This window comes from Lagenorhynchus albirostris, chromosome 21 (genome assembly GCF_949774975.1).
Source record: "Lagenorhynchus albirostris chromosome 21, mLagAlb1.1, whole genome shotgun sequence".
In the NCBI taxonomy this organism is placed as follows: domain Eukaryota; kingdom Metazoa; phylum Chordata; class Mammalia; order Artiodactyla; family Delphinidae; genus Lagenorhynchus; species Lagenorhynchus albirostris.
The window spans coordinates 13,875,847-13,898,193 of record NC_083115.1 but is presented as its reverse complement, the minus strand read 5'-3'; the positions used below and the strand labels follow the sequence as shown (position 1 = coordinate 13,898,193).

The following is a 22,347-nucleotide window of genomic DNA, read 5'->3' as shown; positions in this document are numbered from 1 at the left end:
ACAAGATGTTCACCAACTTATCAATATGTACCCTTGTTGTATACTGTGTGTGTTTCTGTTTAAAGACGCCTTATTCACAGATACTGCTGATGCACTAACACTGACTCACAGCCAACAGCAGTGTAACTCATGCCTGAACTAAGCCGATCTAACACCCTCTCAAAGGTGCATCACAGCCTTCCTGACCTTAGGAACACGAGACAGGACTTCAGCGCTCAGCGTGGCCATTTTAAAGCGAAATCGCCAACGAAAAGCACAGAAGTGTGACGATGAGGCACTCAATAGACACAAAAAGCACACCTGTGTACAGTATGAGAGCTGAAACAAGAAGGCGGAGGGTCCCTTTGTACCACCTCAGCTGAAGACGTGCAAGTCAGATGACCCGGATTTCCGCCCCGCCCACTGTGTGCAGTTCAGGAATGAACCCCAAAGCCCTCCAAGTACTGACGTGGGGTTACAAGTCAGTTTCAGCATCGAATTCACAAACGCAGAATCCACGAACACGGAAGATCAACGGTATTTATCTCCAAGTATGTTTCTCCTCTGTATCTCAGGGGCAGTGTCCCTCTTCACAGGGCCACTGGGAGCATTAAAGGACACAGCACAGGTGTGGCTTTCAACACAATGCCCAGGCGAGCACCCACCGGGAGAGGTTGCTATGGTGACTGCCCTTGCGGGTCCGGCTGTAGCCATATGGTGGTGCTGGGCAATTCCAGAGCTGGCTGGCTGTACAAACCCAGAGGGTTCAGCTGCCGGGGCCTGGGCTGTGTTTCCAAGGATCCCCTTTCTCCAGGGTATCAAAGGCCTGGGCCCGGCAAACACTCTCCTTGGGAGCTCCAGGCACTTCGCACAGAGGTGTAAATGAAAGAGGAGAGTAAATGACAAGTGGCCTGGATGCATTTCAGAATCAGTGAGCTGGTCCCTCTGGCAAGACCTGCAGCTTCCTCACTGCCTCGAACAAAAGACAGAGCGCGTGTTATCCAGAGGGGTAGCCCTGGGCCACCGCCAAGATCATTCTACAGTGTCAAATTAGAGGTGAGGGGAGAGGAGGGGGCGGAGGGAGGGGACGGCTTCTTTTCCACCCCATCTCCCCTCACCGCCCCCCAAGTTCATTTTCAGGGAGTCTGTGCTTGGGTTCTGGCTCAAGACCTTCACACAGACCTTTGGTTCAGCTCAAATTTCAAACGTTTCACTGAGCCAAGTCTCACTTTAAACTTTGGTGCCACGGCCTGATTCGTGGTTGAAAATCTGGGCTAAGTCACGTCTGTTAAATAAAAAAGGCCCAGCCCGCTTAGCGCAGGTCCCTAATTACCGGAGTTCTGGCTGACTGAGGCATGAAACGGCTTCGAAAGCACACACAACTAAGGCTTTTTTTCCCTCCTCATACTCGTGGAGCTGGGCTCCATGAGCTGGCTTCACCTCCTCGCGGCTACAGGGCGCCAAGCCCACAAACGGAGGGACCAGCGTCAGCCCGAGCAGGTGCGAGCCTGCAACTGAAGCTCCTGCTTCCCAGGCACGGATGAAATGAGCTCAGCCACAGCCAGGCGGTGCGGGAAGGAGCCCCCTCCCCACTCCTGGGGATTCAGCCCATTCAGATGACGGTATTCCATCTAAGATCAGCACTAATGAAGTGGAACAGCAGTGTGGAAGGATGCTCCGTGCCCCACCCCCTCCCCTCCCCCTCCCCTCCCCCCCAGGCCAGGCCCATTTGCAAATTGATATTGTTGTTCCCCAGACTCTGAATACTGGAAGCTCTTCTCCAGATTTTCTTTTCACACATTACGGAGATAGTCCCTGAGCTGCCAAGGCTCCCGCAAAATCAAAGAGGAGACCCCGGGGACTCTCTTCCTTAAGAGGACCAAGGTCTATCGCTGGCTTCCTTATGGTTTAGATTTCGAATGCAATGAACGATGCTGCCTTTTAACATCCTCTGGAAATGCTGAATTTTCTGCACTGTTCTTCGGAGAACTGGCTAATTCTACATTGTTACAGGAGGTCCTAGAATCCAAGTTGCACATCACCATCATGGATATAAAAAACAAACCCCTTTGCCCGGAGGTTCTGATCCAGCGGCAGATCTTGCGCCATGTGGCCCCCTGGGCCATATCACTTTCTACCCCATGGGCAAGAGGGATTAAGCCTGTCCCACCAGGCTCTTTCCTCCTCAAAATGGAGAAGTCAGCTGTCTCTTGACAGTGAAGGAGCCGCCCAGGTCCAGCCCAAGTAGGCGGGGGAGAGTAACACATGCACTTGAACACAGGAAATGTTCAGGGTGGAAGCAGAGACATTATTCACAAATCCCTTTCTCAGGTCCACTAGGTTGGCAGAAGCAAAGAACTTCCTAAAGGCACCTCCATCCCCTTGACTTTCAAGGAGCTCAAACTTACATCCCTTTCAGTGCATGGATACAGGCCCCTGGCTCTGGGCCACCAGCGATGACCAGGCTGACCATGTCCAGCTCTCTGGAGGGTCTACTCACTCTTCCTTTACTGGATACAGCACCCCGCTAATAGGATGGGAAACGCTGGGGTTGTTTCTTTTCCTTTTAATTGTGGTTGGGGGTGTGACCAGGAAGGGTAGCTCAACAAGAGAGTAGCTGTCGAGTTCAGATATAAAGAGGCAATGAAGTTCAAAAATCTATCTAGTTTTTTGGGGCCTTGATTTCTGACAATGAACTGGATCCTCCTAATAGCTACCTTCCTGCCTAGTTTTTTTGCAAGAAGGCAGCGAGTAATTATACAGAGCCCCTCGAACACATAAATCAGGGGTTCCCAATCTATATTTTATGGTGGTATCACCAATTTTTTAAAAGAAAAATCTCACAGTAAAATTCACTGCAATTTTCCTTGGCTAATAATCATAGTATTAAAAAAAATCTTACTGGTAAGAAGGAAGCCACCCTGCCAAGACCGTTTCATGTTAGTTCACTGCTTGCATTTTTTCTAATTAGAAATAAAAGAATGTCTTGGGGCAGGTGATGGCAGAAAAGAGTTCAGGGTTCCCTTCTCACTCCTCACAAAAGCCTGCATTTATAGAAGGACCACAGACTACCAGGTACACAAGGGACACCAAAAGAAGATGAGAAAAGGGGCCACCAGAGGGGCCAGATGGATACAGACAGCTCCACCAGCTTACTCAGAGCTGTGCCCCAAAAGAGCAGTGGGGCGTGCTAGCAACAGCCCTGATCCAGGGCCAACGATTAAACAGCTGTGTTACTTTGGGCTAGTCACTTAACTTCCCTGAACTTCATTTTTCTTAACTGAAAGGGTGGTAGCATAGGCTTTGAGACAAGACAAAGAAGACTTCAAATCCATCTTAGCCACCTGCCAGCTGTGGGCAGATTACTTAATCATTTTGAGCCTCAGATTTCGCACCTGTAACACCTACCTCCCCTGTGAGGATTTGAGGTCGTGTAGTTAACACACCCATCCAAGAGTCTAGTTGTATACTGACTGCTCTATCAATAATATTACTGTTGTGGTTCAAGATGATGTTTGGGTCTAACTCTCCTTCCGGCTCTATTTTAAGAACTGTATCTGAATTGCCTATCTCCCGTATTAGATTATAAGCTCCACAGGAACCATATGTTCACCTCTATATACTCAGAGCTTTACAAAATACCTGGCTCATAGTAGGCATTCAATAGAAACCTGCTGAATAAATGAATGAATTCTCCATCACATTAAAAGGCAACTGTCTTAATCCAACTCGATCATGTAGGTTCGTTCCTGAAAGCACAGAATGAACCTTCTATTCATTGTACAAATCACATTGCACCACGTCCTGGGCCAGGCAGAGAGTGAGATCACCGAGCATTTTTTGGAAACTACCCTCCTTCGGGAGCTGGCTGAGGGGAAATGACTTCCCCAGCCATAGCGCTGCCCCCCCAGCCAGGACCGGCTGGCGGCACTGTGGAATGGGAGGAGGGGTTGGTACCTACTTTCACAGCGTAGGTGCTGCCGGGGTCCTCGGAGCAGGTGGCACAGTAATAAATGGCATCCCCCGAGTCGCAGCAGGGCTTGTTACAGGCCAGCTTGAACAGGGACCAGTTATTCTCGCTGAAGTGCAGCCCCTTTTTCTGGCCGCCCATGAAGAGGTCCTCACACCTGGCCACGAGGCGGACCAAGGACTGGGCGTAGAGCCCTCCCAGCTTGGTGTAGGTGCCCTCCTTGCTGCTGATGCTGCTCAGGAGGCTGTGGAGCTGCAGCTGGGCACTGCCCACCGAGGCCTGGCTGGACACGCTCAGCTGGGAGGCCGCGGCCGAGGAGACCCCTTTGCCCTGCAGGCTCTGGCTGCCCGCCAGCCCTGGCGCTGGGCCCCAGGGGCCATTGTCTTTGAACGTTTTCTCCAGAGGCTCGGAAGCAGAGAAGGTGTGCTGGAGGCGGCTGCCGGGGCCTGAGGAGTAGCTGAAGTGGGACTCGTCATGGACACAGACGCTGGTTTCCGAGTGGCTGAGGTTCAGCTTGGGACCTGCTGTTCTTGGCTTGGGGGAGCCTTGGGTCCAGAAGAAGCCATCCGGAGAAGAGGCCGCCCGGCTCACTAGCTTCTTCTGGGGGAGAGGTGGGGGCTGCAGGGGGCCACCGGGGGACACATCCTCAGTGGAGCCCGAAGGGAAGGGGACAGGGCTGAAGAGCTCCTTCCCGCTGCTGGTGGGCGAGTGAGTCAGCTCAGATGATGGACCTGAAAAAGAGAAACAGAAACCATCAGACCGGGGGCCCAGGCCACTCAGTTCCAGGGTCCCGTGGGCCTTTTTTTTTCTTTCCATCAAAGCAATCTATTTTATTTTGTTTTTATCTATTTCTTGAAGAGACAACATATGCACAATGAACACAACTCAAAATGCAAAAAAGGTGTACAATGCCAATGAAGTCTTCCTCCTACCCTGTTCCTTAGCGCCCAGTCCCTCTCTTCAGAGGAAACATGGCTGGCAATTTCCCACACATCCTTCTGGAGATCTGCCAAACAACCCAAACACACACACACACACACACACACACACATTTACACAAAGGAGAGCAAACGGTGCCCACTGATTGCAGTATTCCTTTTCTTCACTTGCCACTATGGCTTGGAGATATTCCACATCAGATGATGTTCAGGTCTATCTAATTCTTTTTAAAAGCTATCCCATACTGTATCATCATATGCAAGTACCAAAATTTATTTAACTGGTCCCCCGTGGATGGACACTTAGGTTGCTTCTAATATTTTGCAAACAATGTTGCAACAGCACCAACAAACTTGAACATGTATGGCTTGGCTGGATTTTTTCAAAATGTCAGTTTATAGAGGGTACAATTTAGCTACAGTATAATTCCTCCTTTTTAGGGTATAATTCTCTGAGTTTTGACAAATGCCCTGATGGCCTGGGGGACAGTGCAGGCCCACAGACATTTCAGAAGACAGAGAATGTGATTTCATAAGAAGAAACAGATTTCAAGGGAAAGCGAGTGGTTCCCAGGCCCCACAGTTCCCAGAGGTGCACGTGGATATTGATGTGATTTGGGGAAAGTTCCATCACTGCCTCAGGCCTCCGCAGAGCATGGGGACCTTCAGAAATGTCACAGACGGTGAGATAAGAGCGAAGACTGGACTTACTCTTTATATCAATGTATGAAATGGAGAGTTCACAATGAAACAAGAGTTCAGGTAAAAAATACATAAGAAAAGGTACTGACATCAGAGACAAGAAAGGGCCAATTGAAAATAATACTCATTTCTTTCATTCTAAGAACTGACTCAAAGATGTACCCAATATTTTAATAACAGTTTTTAAGGGGATTAAAAAAAAACCCAAAACATTAACTGTATCCATACATTATAAAATACATCCTATTATCCTGAAGTAAAATGTGAAAGAAACATGGGTCTCAGATTCAAGGAAATAGGCAGTTATGATGTGCGCCCCTCATTTAGTTGACTGTGCATGTAGCCTAAGGGCGGGGCACATAGTGCCTCTCTGGACCCCCTCCCACCTTAGCAGGACGACCAAGATGCAAGACGCACAACAAATACAGAGGCCGGAGGCAAGTGGAGAAAGGCCCCAAAGGAAGCAAACTGTCCGTTAGTTTTGTGTCACTTCACTCAGAGGCACATGGCCTTCGCAGGGCTGCTTCTGAACAGGTAACAGCTGTCTCTGCTTGAGTCCCTCTCTGATTTCTCCAGCCAAAGGGGGACAGAATGGGCTGGCACCAAGCCTCTCCCATCAACACGGGGGCCTCCTTACATGGGGGTGCTCCCCAGGCAGGAGGGAGCCGGGTGGATGACCATGTCCTCAGGCGCCGATGTCCGTGCCTCAGCCCCATTGACCAGCATCAGTAAGTGACAGCAGGGGCCTCCTGCACAGTACAAGCTCCAGCGCAAAGCCCCCAGGAGGACAGAGTTGGTAAACGCAGCTAGTTGAACACAGGAGCTGGGAACCAGGTTTGTGCAAAGAGATGCATTATCAACACGCAGAAGATAAGGGTTGGGGAGGGGGCAGGCAGAGCGTGATCAGAATCCCGGTCAACGCTTTACTCAGTGCCTCCAGTCTCCCTGTCCAGACAGGGACAACCTGCCTAAGGTCAGGACACCTGGGTCCCCCGTCCAACCAGCCGGGGAGGTTTTTGACAAATCAGTTTCATGGCTAGTCCCCTCCTTAAGCCTTATGCTTATTCCCACCCCTTTCTTTGGTTTGTCTTCCTGGGCTTCCCCCTACAGCTCTCCTTGACGCTTTCAACACATTCCTTTCTGCCTCTGGTCTGATCTGAGGGCGCATAGCGGGATGAACCCTGATGTAAGCTGTCAATCTTACTCGGCTGAATTTCCTCATTTAAAAACTGACCGGGGGGCTTCCCTGGTGGCGCAGTGGTTGAGGGTCCGTCTGCCGATGCAGGGGACACAGGTTCGTGCCCTGGTCTGGGAGGATCCCACATGCCACGGAGCGGCTGGGCCTGTGAGCCACGGCCGCTGAGCCTGCGCGTCCGGAGCCTGTGCTCCGCAACGGGAGAGGCCACAGCAGTGAGAGGCCCGTGTACCGCAAAAAAACAAAAACAAAAACTGACCGGATTGCAACCCTGAGAAGGCTCCTTCCAGCACTAATAGTCTATAATTTCAGCCATTCTCTCCATTTTCAACAACTCCTCATGTGCATTTTGTCTCAAAGCTGCCCCTGAAATAAAATACCTCTAGGCAGATGGTTATCTTGCTTCCACTGTTCCTCTATCTCTAGTTCCCACAAGCTGCTGCTGGAAAACTTTTCAATCTTTAAGGATAGCAGGAATCTTAAAAAATATATATATATATATATCGGTAACACTTCTCATTCCCTAGATTACCAAAGAAAACCAAGAGGTTGTGCTTTAGCACAGAAAATAATGCGTGTGTTCAGGCAGTTGGAAGGAAGTGATTTTCTCCTTTGCCCTGTGTGTGTTCTCTTGCTTTCTTGTGGGAACTGTGAGTGCGTGGCTTTGATCAGATCTATATCCCATAACCACTTAGCTAAGTAGGGGCAGGAGTACTGGGTATTAGGAGGAGGTGCGGCTTCAGGGATTAGCATGTGGACTGGTTCATTTTTCTTTATTTCTTAGATGTTAGGTGTTTCTCACCCAACAATCACTGCCTAAAGCACACCGTAATCAGAGGACGGCACTGCACAGGAAGGCTCCTAGCCATGCACTTCCCCAGAGGTTGTAAAGGACTGCATTACACAGACCTCATCTGGTGAAGTGAGGCTCATCTGAAATGTGCACTTCCTCTGTATAACTGGGCATTACATACACATATTGTGATTTTTGCATTTAAAAAAAAATCTCCTACTTGGGTAGCAGGTACACCATCTTCTGACCATTCTCCAGATGTGGACCCGCACCAGGCAAAAAGACCATAATTCACTCTGATTGCCCCCAGGCACCCCAGGACCATATAACATCTCAGCTGTTAATATTCTTGGCTGTTAATATTTGGAGGGAGATGTCTACGTGTAGCCCTTCTCGATAAAACCGATTTCTCCAGCATGAGACAAGCAGTTAGCTGTCTTCTGCAGGACCAGAGAGCCCCCCAGAAGACCCGCTCTGGTTCTGTCGTGTTGTTGGCTCTCGCATGGGGCACCTCTTCACAGACACAGCTTATCCCGGTTCTATGCTGGTGTTAGATCACCCTGTTTCCAAATTCTGGCTTACAATTAAGGGTGTAAAAAGGATATGAATGGAAAATTCATATCAAAGGATATGAATGAAAAATACTTTGCTGGGAAGTCTGCCTACATCATAGTTACATAATTAGTGGTTTTTTGTTTTTTTTTAAATGACTTTGAGTCCTAATTGGGCCAGAGAGCTACAAATCCCATTTCCTAAGTTTTCCTTCCAATTTCCAATTCTGCATATCAAGCCTGCAGCCGGCTATAGAGCAGAACACCTCTGCATCTCCTTAGTGCCTGTGCTTCAGAGAAGAGAAAAAAGTTTTCTAGAGAACTTCCTAGAGAAGTTTTCTAGGAAAAAACTACACATCACATTTGGTGCACTGGGTGGGATCTTAAAACGATGGAGAGGAAAGTATACCAGTTTGGTGCCATTATATTTATAAAGCAGAGAAGAAATATCAGGATTTCAACGGTGGGGGAAAAAAAGGCTCAATTCCTATGCAGAAATGCAGGCCAAAAGTTCAAACCCAGCACTGTGAGGTTTTCTGATTATAGAGTCCTCTCTTCTGGCTGGGTTTTAATAGGTACTTTGACTGTTCTCTATAGCCAAAGGGAGAGCCGGGCTTCAGGAGGAAGTGGTCAGTCCAGTTTTGAACCGTATAAATGAGCCCGTGTGGCTTGCTTGGCGCCCGGCTCTGCCTCCTGACGGCAGCTGGGCCAGAACAAATGTGGGGACAAAGGGCGGGGTCCCAGCTAAGAGTCCCCCAGCTCCAAACTTCAGCTTTGGTGTCTGACGATTCTCCAACTTAAAATAAAGGAATGCAAACTGAATTTTCTTTTGTTCGAAACACTGAGTGTTCTGTGGATTGTTTTTAAAAATGAGGATAAGAGATTTGGCTGGAAACGGCTGTATAGATGAATCCATGCATTCACTCAGCATTTCTTGAGCACCTACAAAATGCAAGGCAGGGGGAACAAAGCAGATGGAGAAAACCTCGCCCACACCCTGTGGCCTGGTTCAATCCCTTCATGTTCAAGGTGAGAAAACTAAAGCCATCTGTGTAGGCCAGGGTCACACAGGAAGTGGCAGTCTTACAGGTTTTGGCCAAAACCCCTCTTCCCACCCCCAGAAGACGTGAAGAGTGGTGGCAGAGGGGATGTTCTAGCCTCACAGAGAGTAATTTTTTCCTCCAAAGGAAAATTTGGTCAGAATAAACTCTAATTTTTTTTTTTAAAGGAAGGCACATAGCATTCCTTCAAGAGGAACCCTTGCTTTTTCAAGAAGGTAAACGTGGTCTGAAAATGGAAGCATAGTATTAGCATTTTACAATTGGATGGAAAATGTGGCATTTGTGAGAAGCCTCTCCAGACCAGTTAATCATCCCAAGAAACAGTGATCCAGATGGGTAGGCAATTGACATGCAAAACAGGAGAAGCACCGTCTCAGTTTGGAAAACAGGCTCATGGAAAATATTGCGTGTCTACAGCCCATGTGTGGTTCCATGATCTTTCCCCTGTTGTAACAAAATCATTATGGGTTTTCTTCCAAATGAACAGTAAAATTAAAAGTTAGTTCAAGGCACTTTCACATGCTGTTGACAGAAGCATAAACTGACATTTTTAGAGGTTAATTTGGTAACATCTGTTTAAGAATGCATATACATTTTGACATATCGATTCTACTTCTAGTAATTTATCTTACAGATATGCTCACCAAATTATCTTGGTGTACGTCACAGGATCTTCCTGCAGACTTGTAATGAAACTAACCTAAACATGCATTGACAAGAGAAGGGTTTAACCAATTTATACAATGAAAAAAATATACAGCATGAAAAAAAATGAGGTAGACCTAGAGGTTCTGATTTGAAGGACTTCAAGATACATTAAGTACAAAAATGTGTAGAACTGAAGTTTATATTTAAAATATGGATACGAATTTCTGGGATGATATAGAAAAAAATGTTCCAAATGGGGGGTGGAGCTGGGAGTCTGAAGACTCTGACTTTTCATTTTATATCTTTCTCCATTGTTTGGATTTTTATCATAGACATGTATTGACTTCATTGAAGTAATAATATATTTTAAAAAATTTAGTTTAAAGGGAATAGCTCAAACTAAAATGAAGCTTCACTTTAGAGATACTGTGAGGGCTCAGGCCACAGACAGTCTTAAAAATGCGTATTTTTTCCTTTAGGATAACTTCTCCATCCTTCAGTAACACATCTCCCAGAATAGAACCGGTGACTCAGTCTGTCTCCGTGGGGGATGGGAGGGTATACTGTGTTTGAGCAAAATATCAGTGTAATATATTAGACTGAACCCATCAATTTAGGATCAAGTGCTCTAACAAGCCTGCTTAATTGTCAGAAAGCATGCTATTTTTGGCTAGAGAGTTTTAGATGCCTTTTTCAGGACCACCTTTCTTTTTTCTTTTTTTTTTTGGCTGCTATGTGTGGCTTGTGGGATCTCAGTCCCCTGACCAGGGATTGAACCTGGGCCACGGCAATGAAAGCCTGGAATCCTAACCACTAGGCCACCAGGGAACTCCCAGGACCACCTTTTTAAAAATACTATTTCTTCTTCTTTTTTTTTTTAACATCTTTATTGGAGTATAATTGCTGTCCAATGGTGTGTTAGTTTCTGCTTTATAACAAAGTGAGTCAGCTACACATATACCTATATCCCCATATCTCCTCGCTCTTGTGTTCTCCCTCCCATCCTCCCTATCCCACCCCTCTAGGTGGTCACAAAGCACGGAGCTGATCTCCCTGTGTTATGCGGCTGCTTCCCATTAGCTAACTATTTTACATTTCGTAGTGTATATATGTCCATGCCACTTTCTCACTTCGTCCCAGCTTATCCTCCCCCCTCCCCATGTCCTCAAGTCCATTCACTACATCTGCATTCCTGTCCTGCCCTTAAGTTCTTCAGAACCTTTTTTTTTTTTAGATTCCATATATATATGTGTTAGCATATGGTATTTGTTTTTCTCTTTCTGACTTACTTTACTCTGTATGACAGACTCTAGGTCCATCCACCTCACTACAAATAACTCAATTTCGTTTCTTTTCATGGCTGAGTAATATTCCATTGTATATATGTGCCACATCTTCTTTATCCATTCATCTGTTGATGGACGCTTAGGTTGCTTCCATGTCCTGGCTATTGTAAATGGAGCTGCAGTGAACATTGTGGTACATGACTCTTTTAAAAATACTATTTCTTCTTAGAGTCTCAGGTAACAGCCTGAGTGGGTGAGTAAGGGCTCAGTGAGGGTCAGGCTGTCACTCATTCTGACTGACGTCTTTGTGGACTTACTATCTCCCCACCCTTCCCTGGCCCCTTCCTGGCTGACTTTTCCCCATAGCACTTACTGCCATCTGACACACTGGCTACTTTAGTCCCTTATCTTCCTCATTGCCCATCTCTCCCCGCTAGAATGTGAGCTCCACGAAAGGAAGGGACAGGGCATTTTTGGTCACTGCTGTATCTTCAGCATCTAAAACTGTATCCAGCCCATAGTTTGTATTCAACAAATATCTATCAAACCAATGACTGAATTAATGTCTATATTTCAAAAATCTTCTTGGCATTACTGTTGAGAAACACAAGCTGACTACTGTCAAGATATTTAATTAACTTCCTGTGTTTCTGGTTGGCAGTTACAAAAAAATCAGAACACAAACACTGCCTTGGTGCATAGCTTCATGGGAGTCTATAAGTATATTCACTACTGTATAGTTATTTAGACCTCTCATCTATCACTCCTGCCCATATTTTCAGTTCAACACAGCACTCATCTCATTTGGGAAGAGGGGAACCTGGCATCTATGATGTTTGTTTAACTGTGGAACTGAGTTGTAATGTTATCCTAAATCAAAAGGGAAAATGATCTTAATGCAATTATGAGGTCTGCGTATTTAAAAGTAACCATTTAAAAGCACAAGAGTCTTCTGGTGACCATTTCTGCTGATCATTCCCCCCACGCCCATCCATCCATCCACTACAGAGGACCTTCCCCTTGGCAGCGTTCGTGGATCTGTCCTAATACATGCAGTTTGTCCCTCCCCAACCAAGCATAAACCCGACAACTGCTTAGATGGATTTTTCCTTTCACCGAGTTGACCCACTGTTCAATGGAACTGCCCACATGGACAAATGGGATAACAGATGTGCTTGGAGAAGTATGGAATGTGATACAAGCACAAAGAGCTGACATTAACACTGATATAAAATATTTTGTGAACGAAAAGTTTAGACACACTCGTTTTTAAAATGCAACCAAGTCATAGCTTTTGATTATGTTTATTTTACTTAGAAAATTTAAAACTATATTTTGGGGGACCACAAAACCTGAATGGTAGAAAACTAATTTTCACCATTAACCCTGATGAGCTTCCAAGAAGTTTACACAACTACTACTATGCTATGCCCCGGAATGACTTTGTCCTTAACTCCCCCAGGCCCACCCATACCACAGAGGCACAAAGTCCACGAAATGCATTGTTTTCGTTACTGAATTCTTACTGACAAAAAATCAATGTATAGTTGAATGGTCTCTTTTGACTTAATATATAATATTAAAGAGGTGGACGCTACATTCTTGACCTAACTCTACCTCTCCCATTTGGATTCCCTCTCTCAGCTTTGGCGCTAGATGCCGAATAGTAGCAAAAGGCACGATGGGTCAGTATTTCAGCTACGAGGTAAAAGTGAGTAAGGATTCACAGGATGGAAAGCTAATTGTTCAGTAATAGATTAAAGCCAGCCGTCTTGGCTACTGACGAGCAGTTGAATGAAGGGTATCTTACATTTTAGGACCTGCGGTTCTGGACATTCTCCAGCTTAATGTTTAAGAGACACAGAAAAGGAAAAAAAGAGAGAGAGAGAATGCCTGTGGTCTCTTGCCAGTTTCAAAGCATGGTTCTGGGTACAGAGCCATAAGTAGGAACAGCAGATAGAAACTGCTTTGCTCGGAGAAGCCAGAGTCCAGTAAGAAGGTATATATACCTTTTTGTTGATCTTCTAGGAATCTAAATTTCGAGGTGCATTTCCACTGAATAACTCGTTTGTGATAAAGGACTAACCATGAAAATATATTCTTTTTTAAAAATTGAAGTACAGTTGATTTACAATGTGATTTCAGTGTCAGGCGTACAAGAAAATATATTCATTTTAATTCGAAAATGACTGAGTTAGGTGTCACCATTGTACTCATAAACCCTCAAGTGGCTCCCTATTTCCAAACTCCACAAACAGGTTTTGAGAGTTTTGTACAATCCAGCCCCCAGCCTCCCACCACCTCATGTCCCACTGCCCCTCATTTGCTTCCACTGAAGTGCGCTGGGCTGGTCTGACCCTTTCCCCATGTGCACCGCTAACCCTGTGCCTTCTCTCCTCTTGAATTGTTTCCTTAACCTGCAAAGACCCCTCCTCCTCCCTCTACCTTCTCAATTTTAACCACTCTGGAGACAAGAGCTGAAGTCCCATGTCCTCAAAAAGCCTTCTCGGGACTTGCTTGGCAGTGGAGTGGTTAAGACTCCACGCTTCCACTGCAGGGGACGTGGGTTCAATCCCTGGTCAGGGAACTAAGATCCTGCATGTCTCAGGCGCGGCCCAAAAGGAAAAAAAAAAAAGCCTTCCCTGAACCCTACATCAGCACTCATTGATTTCTCTCTCTCTGGAAGCTTTTATAAGCACTCCTGTTCTGAGCAGCCCAATTTCCTAGCTTAACCCATCCACCCACATGTCACGTATTTTAATCTTACCTTCCTGGCTAGATCGTGTAAGAGCCCTGAGAGCAAACATCATGATCTGCTGGTTCTGAGAAGCAAAGTGCTGGGGCAATTAAGTCCAGTTCTCACTAACACCAGCTGGCAAGTGGAGGATGAAAGACCCCTCCCTCAGAATTGCTCACAATCCCAAGACAGCAGGTCAGGGCTGACCAGCACAGGGACTAACGGTTCACGTGCCCAGCCCAGCCTTCGATGGCATAAGGTGCCTTGTAGAATTTCTGCACAATGGAATGGGAAAAGGAAAAAGATAGAAACCCAGGAAAATCTGCAGAGAAAGAAAATCCTCTTTTGCCACGTCCCACCCAAATCAAGGCTAAGATATTTCCTGTTTTGAAGTCAGAGCTGTCAGAAGTTTCCCATCAGAACACACCACAGGCTGACGTACAACATATGCTTTTGTCTTAGCAGCGCTAATCTTTTAGATAGAAAAATGTTGGTGACAGTAAATTCACAATGGAACCCTCTACTCCAAAAATGCCTACTGAGAGGAAATACTTCCTTAGGACTGAGAAAGACAGTCATGCTAGCACACGTCCAAACCTAACATGCTAGGGCAAGTCAAAGAGAAAAGCAGGAGAGGACACACACACACAAGTGTTAAAGGGTGAAGGTTTTAATACTACCCATCACAACTACAGGAAAGCAAGAGTTCTTTTTTTTAGGAATACAGTCGTCCTTCATTATCTGCAGGGAATTGGTTCCAGGAATCACCTCAGCTACCAAAATCCGTGGATGCTCAAGTCCCTTATATAAAATGGCGGAGTACCGTCAGCCCTCTGAACCCGAACCAACAGAGGTTGGAAGTTCTTTGAATCTGCGAATTCGGAGCCCGAGAATACCAAGGGCCGACTGTACACCCAGTCAGGACTTAGCCACATATTACGCCTTAGAGCTTAATCCAGAAAGGGGGGTGGATGGTGGTCTAATGAAGCCTGCATGCTTTAATTCAACACACACTTATGTAAACGCCTGCTGTGTGTCCAAGGAAGTGTGTGCATATGTGTGTGTGTGTGTGTGTGTGTGTGTGCGCGCGCCCACGAAAGAATGAGAGAGACAGAGGGTGGAGGAGGGGGAATTTGTGGTTGGCATGCACCCAATCCCCTGTAAACTAATCCTGAGGACAGAAATGGAACGCAGACCTATACACAGATGTCTCATTACCCAAGGAATCAGGAGTCTTTCGATATGCTTCCGACTTCAGCCTCCTCCCACCTTGCTGCCATGCGGATGCGCTGTGTGTAACTGGAGAGGGAGATATGGGATGAGGCACCTTGTCATAAATTCAATAGGGAATAAATGTCAGCTGCTCCTTGGTGGAGTCTACTTCACAGGGAAAGTGGGACCAAGACAGTAGGTCTAGCTCGGCCCTTCCGAATCTAGGCAATTAACCCAGGCTGGCCTTCCAGACTCAGGGAATCTAAGCCTCTCCATCAAGGTCAAGTCTGTTACCTCCGTCGCTGCAGGTCCTGGAGTCGGAGGCCAGGCTGTCCGTGGAGCCCGTGGTGAAGCTGACGTGGATGCCCCTGAAGGATGGGCTGAGGCTCTCAGCAGAGCCCTGGCTCACCTTCTCCAAATCAGAGCTGCTCTTGTTCATTTTTAAAAGGTGCCTGGAAAATGTAGAAACAAATGATAAAAGTAATTAATTTGGTTTCTATTCAAAAACCAGCTGATGGATTATGAACCTACTTTGCTCCTGAAGCCTGATCAGTGCCAGTAAGTTTTAAAAAAACAATTTGGGGAAGAGAGAACAGGGACTCTTCTGAAACCTTACGCACGTGAATGGCAGGAGATTTCTCAAGCATGGTTAAGGAGAAGTGAGTCTATTAAATTTAGAAAAGCACCAAAATCATGATTTGGGAGGAACTGCCTTCATATTCTGGCCCCGTCTGCCAAAACATTTACGTCATCTACTATATCCTATGTAACATCTCTACAAAGAAAAATTGAACATTATCATACAAGCCAATGTATAGAGATACACAGAGATTGGGTAGGTTTTGCAAGATCACAGGACAAGGGAATTGCAGATTCAGACCAAAAACAAGAGATTTCTTTTGTGCCTGATACCCTCTTGACATAGCTTCAAAGGGTCGAGCTTATTCCTTGGACTTAAGGTCAATTTTAACCAGACATCTAGTGCAATGTTTAGATGGAACCATGTTAACATAACCCTTATTCCAGAACTATGGAATGAATCTGCCCTTAGGCTTTCTATGAAATCTTTGATTGCATCTCTAAGATAGCACGACCGATACATCAGGGACAGGAATACCAAGTTCAAGAAAAAAGAACTCGCCTTGGAGAAAACAGTTCCATTATTAAGTGGAAGGTTTAGCTTATTGATTTCTCTTTCCCTCTTTCCAAGGACTACATGAATATTCACTCTGACCTGACATTTTCCCCACGCAGCCGGACAGACCACAGTCAATCCAGCCCTTTCCCTGTTGGTGGTAACCCAGATTTGTCTGAACTGATATTTCCTGATTACATGCCTGCTCCCACTACAGCAGATCTATATCTCAATATCTGCTGTAGGAAATACACAATACAGTATTGATTTGGCATCAGAACTGCCTCATTTAATGCACATGACCTTACAGCCAAGAATGTATCGATCATTCTCTGTGTTCAATATTGCGCAGCCCTGTACTGGTCCTCACAGGCACTGGAATCCCTTGTTCATTAACAGAAAAGTTTAGAGAAAGTTCGCTCCCATGAAATGTGCTCCTTAGAAACATGTCTGTCTCCCCACCTCCAACCCTTAGAACCAGATTAAAAGACGTTTTAAAGCTGTTACACCTAAGTGTGACAATGATGGCAATGTTACAACTAGTAGTATTCTTTATATTTCAATGTCACTGTAGGGACCGTGGGGATGTCAAATCTTTTGGAAGTGCTACGGCAGTATATTATCTTTATTTTACCCTCTGGCAAAATATAATCATAGAAAGTTTCATAAAATATTTTTATCCTCATCAAATCCATCAATAATGGCTTTTGCAGATGAAGCCAAGATATGAAGCTGTGAATAACGACAAGTCCTCAGTCTAGGAGAAAAGCCAGATCTATGGCAATCCAACTACGCTGCCCTCTTCAAAGTGGCCCCTGGAGTCTCTTGGTTTTCAGGCTCAGAAGGCTGCCAAGGGAGAAATTCCAGCACCATAGCTGCTGAGCTGGTGCAGAAAAACACTAGATGAAATGTATATAAATAGATGAAACTAAGAAAGACATAAACGTGTGTATGTATGAGTATATACAGATACACATACGCACACATACACTTAATTATTTAGTATAACAGTGAAGCATTAAAGGAAAGAAAAATGCGCAGTGCCAGATGCAAAGGGAACAATGATTTTCAAATGACTAGTAGTGAATGAATGGCCAGGTCAATTTCATGAGCCAAGGCAGTTTACCAACTAGCAGTTTATTTTAATAAGAACAGACCAGAAAAAAATATGAAAATATAGAGTGAGGATTTGTGAAACTTTGTTTTGTGGAATTTTTGTTTCGTGTGTGTATGTGTGTTGGATCACAATATTAAATATATTTCTTTAAAATATATTTTAAAAACCTGGTTCAAAAAAGGTTAAATAGGGATAGACAAACTTTTCCTTAAAGGCCAGATGGTAAATATTTTAGGCTCACAGATCATATAGTCTCTGTTGCAAGTATCAACTCCGCTGTTGTAGCAGGAAAGCAGCCATTATATGTAAACAAATGGGTACGTTTTCCAGTAATACTTTATTCACAGACATAGATGGCTGGCCTGTGGGTGGTGGATTACTGACTCCTGATCTATTGATAGAACAGCCTTATTCAACAGAAGTATAATGCAAGTCATATATCTATACATGTATATATATATAAAATTTTTAAAATTTTAGTAGCCAAATTATAGATGAAATTAATTTTAATAATGTATTTTATTTCACAAAATGCATAAAAATATTGTCATTTCAATATGCAATGAATATAACATTATTAATGAGATATTTTATATATATTTTTCATTCTAAGTCTTCAAAATCTGGTATTTTATATTTACAGCACATTGCAATTTAGGCTCACCACATTTTAACTAGTGGCTATTGCACTGTACAGTGCAGATCTAGAGAAACTCATGCATGGACAAGACTGTTCACAGTGTTACTAACAGCAAAAACAAAATCATAAACAGTCCAATGTCCATCAATAAAGGAGTGGATACACTGTGGTAGAGTCTTGTAATGGAATACCACATAGCATTCAAAAATAAATAAACTTGATTTTAAGGTACCAGTATGAAAATTATTCTTAAAATGTTGAATATTAAAAGTAGATTGCAAAAGGCTCATGTAAAGTGTGATACCATTTATATACAATTTAAAAACACATAATGATGCTATGTATTCTTTATATATTACATATATGTGGTAAAATGGAAATAACTTCATCAACTTCAAGATAGTGATGACTCTGGGTAGCAAGGGGAAATTGAAATGGAAATTGGATGGACAGGGCTCTTCCACTGTACCTGCAATATTTTATTTTAAAAAATCCAAAACAGGTAACAAAATGTTAATATTTGAAAAATCTTAGGGGGGGACACATGAAAGTGAGTTAAATTACTCTTTGAACTTCATCGTATGCTTGAAATACTCGATAAGTTGAAAATGAACACAGAAATGTTCATTTCTAGAAAGAAGGAAAGAAAATCACTAGGGCCTGAATGAGTCCAGGATGGCCATTCCTGTTGACCTGTTGCTGAGCCTCTGAAAGGCAAGGAACACAGAGATGACCCAGTGAGATTTCCATCAGTCCCCATGGGACAGACAGGCTCTATGAGGATTGGTTCCGCCACAGAATAGCCTCATGGATGGAAAAAGTTATTTCTCAGTCCTAACAACTCGCCTGAGACTGTGGGTGTTAATTTTTCTGCATCTAGTCACTATGAGAAGTCATAGCTGTGAAGCCCACCAAGTGAATGCAGACAAAACCAGATTATTCCTGTGGTTGCAGGATAAATTCTCCGTGTGTGCGTGTGTGCGTGTGTGCGTGTGTGCGTGTGTGTGTAGGGAAGTGGGAAGCCTCCAAATGCAGACTTTGGTCAATCTTAGTACAAGCCACAAGTGGAATTTTCACGTTTCCATGGCTTCTGGGGATATTACTACTGTTTCTCTACCAAAAAAGCTCAGGAAGCCCAGGTTCCCGCCCAGTAACAAAAATCCAATAGGCAGTTGGGATGCTTAGATGTAAATAAGGAGGAAAGGGGTGACCCCTTCTCTTAAATCTGTCATATGAACTGCATCAAATATCTTCCACCTTGGAAACCTGTATGATCTGCTGTCTTAGAGAATTGCCACTTTAATTACTGAATGAACAAAAACACACCAGATTTGAAAATGAAAGGGGAAGCTGGCCATCAAAGCAGACTGACAATCACATTGTTTTTGTATCTCCAGTCAGTGTGTGCAGTAGATTTCTTAAGAATTCCTGCAAAAGGCTTAACATTCCAAAGGTGACTTTTCTGAGCCCTAATGGATTGTTCTGTCAGATGCAAGGCCAAGGTCAATCCGAATGTACTCAGCAACGCATAACAAGACTATACTTATTCTTTTTTAAAGGCACTTTTCCCTCATTAATGATAGTTTGATTTGCCTTTCATAAAACCAGTGCAAACCATCTATAAGATGAACTGATGTCATGTGATTTAAGGAAGTGGCTTCATGGGCCCAAAACCACATCTAGTCTTTCCTCTCTGGGTGGCAAATAACACTCTTATCAGCTGCAGCGAGAGCCCGGCCCGCACAGATGTCTTTGCTCCGCGCTGTGATAAATGACTTGCTCTTGCTCAGACTTCCTTCCCTGCCTCCCCACGTTGATTAGACACAGTCACAGGAGAGCAGCGTGAAATACACAGCCAGTGGCACAGCGTCCTTAGAGACCTGAGCCCTGCAGCTGCTGCCCGGTGTTTGCAGAATGGCTTTTCCCCCCATTGTCCTTGGAGAAAGAAGCCTTGCCAGAGTTTTCTCCATACTGTATTAGTAGAAAGCTGCAAAAAATAATAATAATCCAGCCGGAAGAGCCATCTGCCAGACTTCCTCATCTGTAGGAAAAAAGCCGAGTCTAAAAATACCCCCTGAGTTTTCAGAATGTCCAAAATTTTTAACGGATACTGGACCCCAGTGTGGGTCAGAGATTGTATCTCGAACTTCACATGGCTGCTAGAATCCTCATACGGCAGCACAACTTAAAGTGTGACAGAGGCACATTTTCATTCTCACGGCCGACTTTGGTTTAGTTCACATCCATTTGGTTGAAAACTTTTTGCTTCTGGAGCAGGAGATATGAAAAGTCACATAATGCCAGCATGCAGTTTTAGACTAGCTCTCCAGACCCTGGTACACAATCACACCACCCAGTCTTTGGATTGGGCAAGTTCACTGCTAAGTTTAGCCTTTTGGAGAAGCCCTTGCGGGTAGCTCTGAAAGCACAAACACGTTAGAAAACTCTATATACCTTGTTTACATTACCAAGAAGTGAAAACAGACTGGTTTAGATGCGAATAAATCAAGTCATGCCTAAATCAAAGAATGAGAGCCTCTTACCATCCCGGACTCCAGCCTGCGGTGCTGTGATCATCCGCATGGCCCCCCAGAGCCTGGGGATGGGCCGTGCCAGTGACCGTGGGGTTCCGTGGAGCAGCCCTGAGGATGAAGGGTCAGCTTCAGAGGCGGCTGAGAGTGCCCTGTCAGACCGCTGTGAATTCACCAGCTCAGAGCTCTCCGTTTCCCCTCAGTTCCTCTCTGACTTTTCTATAAAATGCACTTCCTGCAAAAGCACAGGAAAATAGGGACGGCTTTGCCTCTGTGACCTGCAGCTTTCAATCTCCAATTGTCCTGTTGGGCTGCATCATTAGAAGCAATTCAAATACCCTCTCAAATACACTCAGTTTCACCCCATTCATTCTCTACTATTTGGCCACATCCTAAAGTCAAAATCATTCAGTGATTTGAGCTAAAACACGAGGTTTGCTTGGTGAATAAGAGCACCCCGTTTTTATTTATCTTATGCCTGTAGGACCTGCAGTGCATCCCCCATCCTGTCTCTTCTGACTCTCAGATTTTCCAACGAATAAATATTGACTGCCTGCTGCGTGCCGGGCACTGTGTCAGGTCTTGTGCATACAATAGTGAGTAGAGGTGACACTGTCCCTGCTTCAACAACCCTTCCCTGGTGGCACAGTGGTTAAGAATCCGCCTGCCAATGCAGGGGACACGGGTTCGAGCCCTGGTCCGGGAAGATCCCACATGCCACGGAGCAACTAAGCCCATGCGCCACAACTACTGAGCCCGCACGCCTAGAGACCATGCTCCGCAACAAGAGAAGCCACCACAACGAGAAGCCCACGTACCACAACGAAGAGTAGCCCCTGCTCGCTACAACCAGAGAAAAGCCCGCGGGCAGCAACGAACACCCAATGCGGCCCAAAATAAATAAATAAATTAATTAAAAAACATATTTATCTACAACCTGGTAGATAAATATTGATCAATCTCCTTTCAAAAAGTATATACAGGGTTCAAGCCACATCTTCCAAAAAGATCTGCAGCCTTGGGGCAGATCATCCTGACTCAAAATCTTTCCAAAATTCTACTCTCATAATGATGACCAACCCTGAAGAGCCCTACACGGAGCTCTTGTAAGTATTCTTGACCTTGGCAGCCATAATAGATCAGCTCTGGTCCTCTATGGTGACAGAAACACACACCCTGGATTTTCTTTGACACTCCCTATTTCAAATATTTCCCCACACCGTCTGTACATTAGAATATATGCCTAGTTTTTAGTTTGGAAAAAAATTATCACCATTTTGGTTAATCAATACCTATTACTTATGCTCATATATACTTTGCTCTAATGGGGCTAGTCTCCCACTGTCCGCAAAGCACCCTGCATTCCTGTCCTTTCCCCACCTTGGCACAGAGGAAAACATTCTCTCTCCCCTTCAAACCTTTTCCATCCCCAAGACCTAGCAGCAGGATCACTCACCTAAAAACCCTTCCTAAACCATCTCAATCTTCTCTGACTGGTCTGTCCCCTCTGGAACTCACACCAAACAGTCTGATTCACATCACTAAGCATTTGGTTATAATCCTGGTTAGATTACTCTGTTTCATGTGAAATAGGCTTGTTGCCACCACAATTATAAACTGTTTGAGGAGCTGTGTCATAGTCAGGACATGCTGGAACACAGAGTAATTATTAAATACTTCTTGATTAAGTTTATCTGCCTCTGTTTCAATAACTGGGAGGCATCTAGGAGGATAAATGTTTCCTTTAAGAAAAGAATTACACTTGCCCAGCAAAACTTGCCCAGCAAAACTTGCAAAAGGGGCAAAACTTGCAAGAGGCAGGGACACTGAGTAAACAACAGCCCTCAGCAAA

At 44.8% G+C, this 22,347-nt stretch overlaps 1 protein-coding gene across 2 annotated transcripts in view; it reads right to left on the bottom strand.

The window, feature by feature from the left end:
* Nucleotides 1-22,347, bottom strand: part of PRAG1 (PEAK1 related, kinase-activating pseudokinase 1) — a 48,913-nt gene that overhangs the window by 5,728 nt on the left and 20,838 nt on the right. For both annotated transcript variants that reach the window (XM_060136737.1, XM_060136736.1), the window contains exons 4-5: nt 15,367-15,524; nt 3,941-4,680 (exon numbers count right to left, since the gene is read on the bottom strand). In XM_060136737.1, the coding sequence (XP_059992720.1) occupies nt 3,941-4,680; nt 15,367-15,524 (898 nt within the window). The remainder of the gene's footprint in view (nt 1-3,940; nt 4,681-15,366; nt 15,525-22,347) is intronic.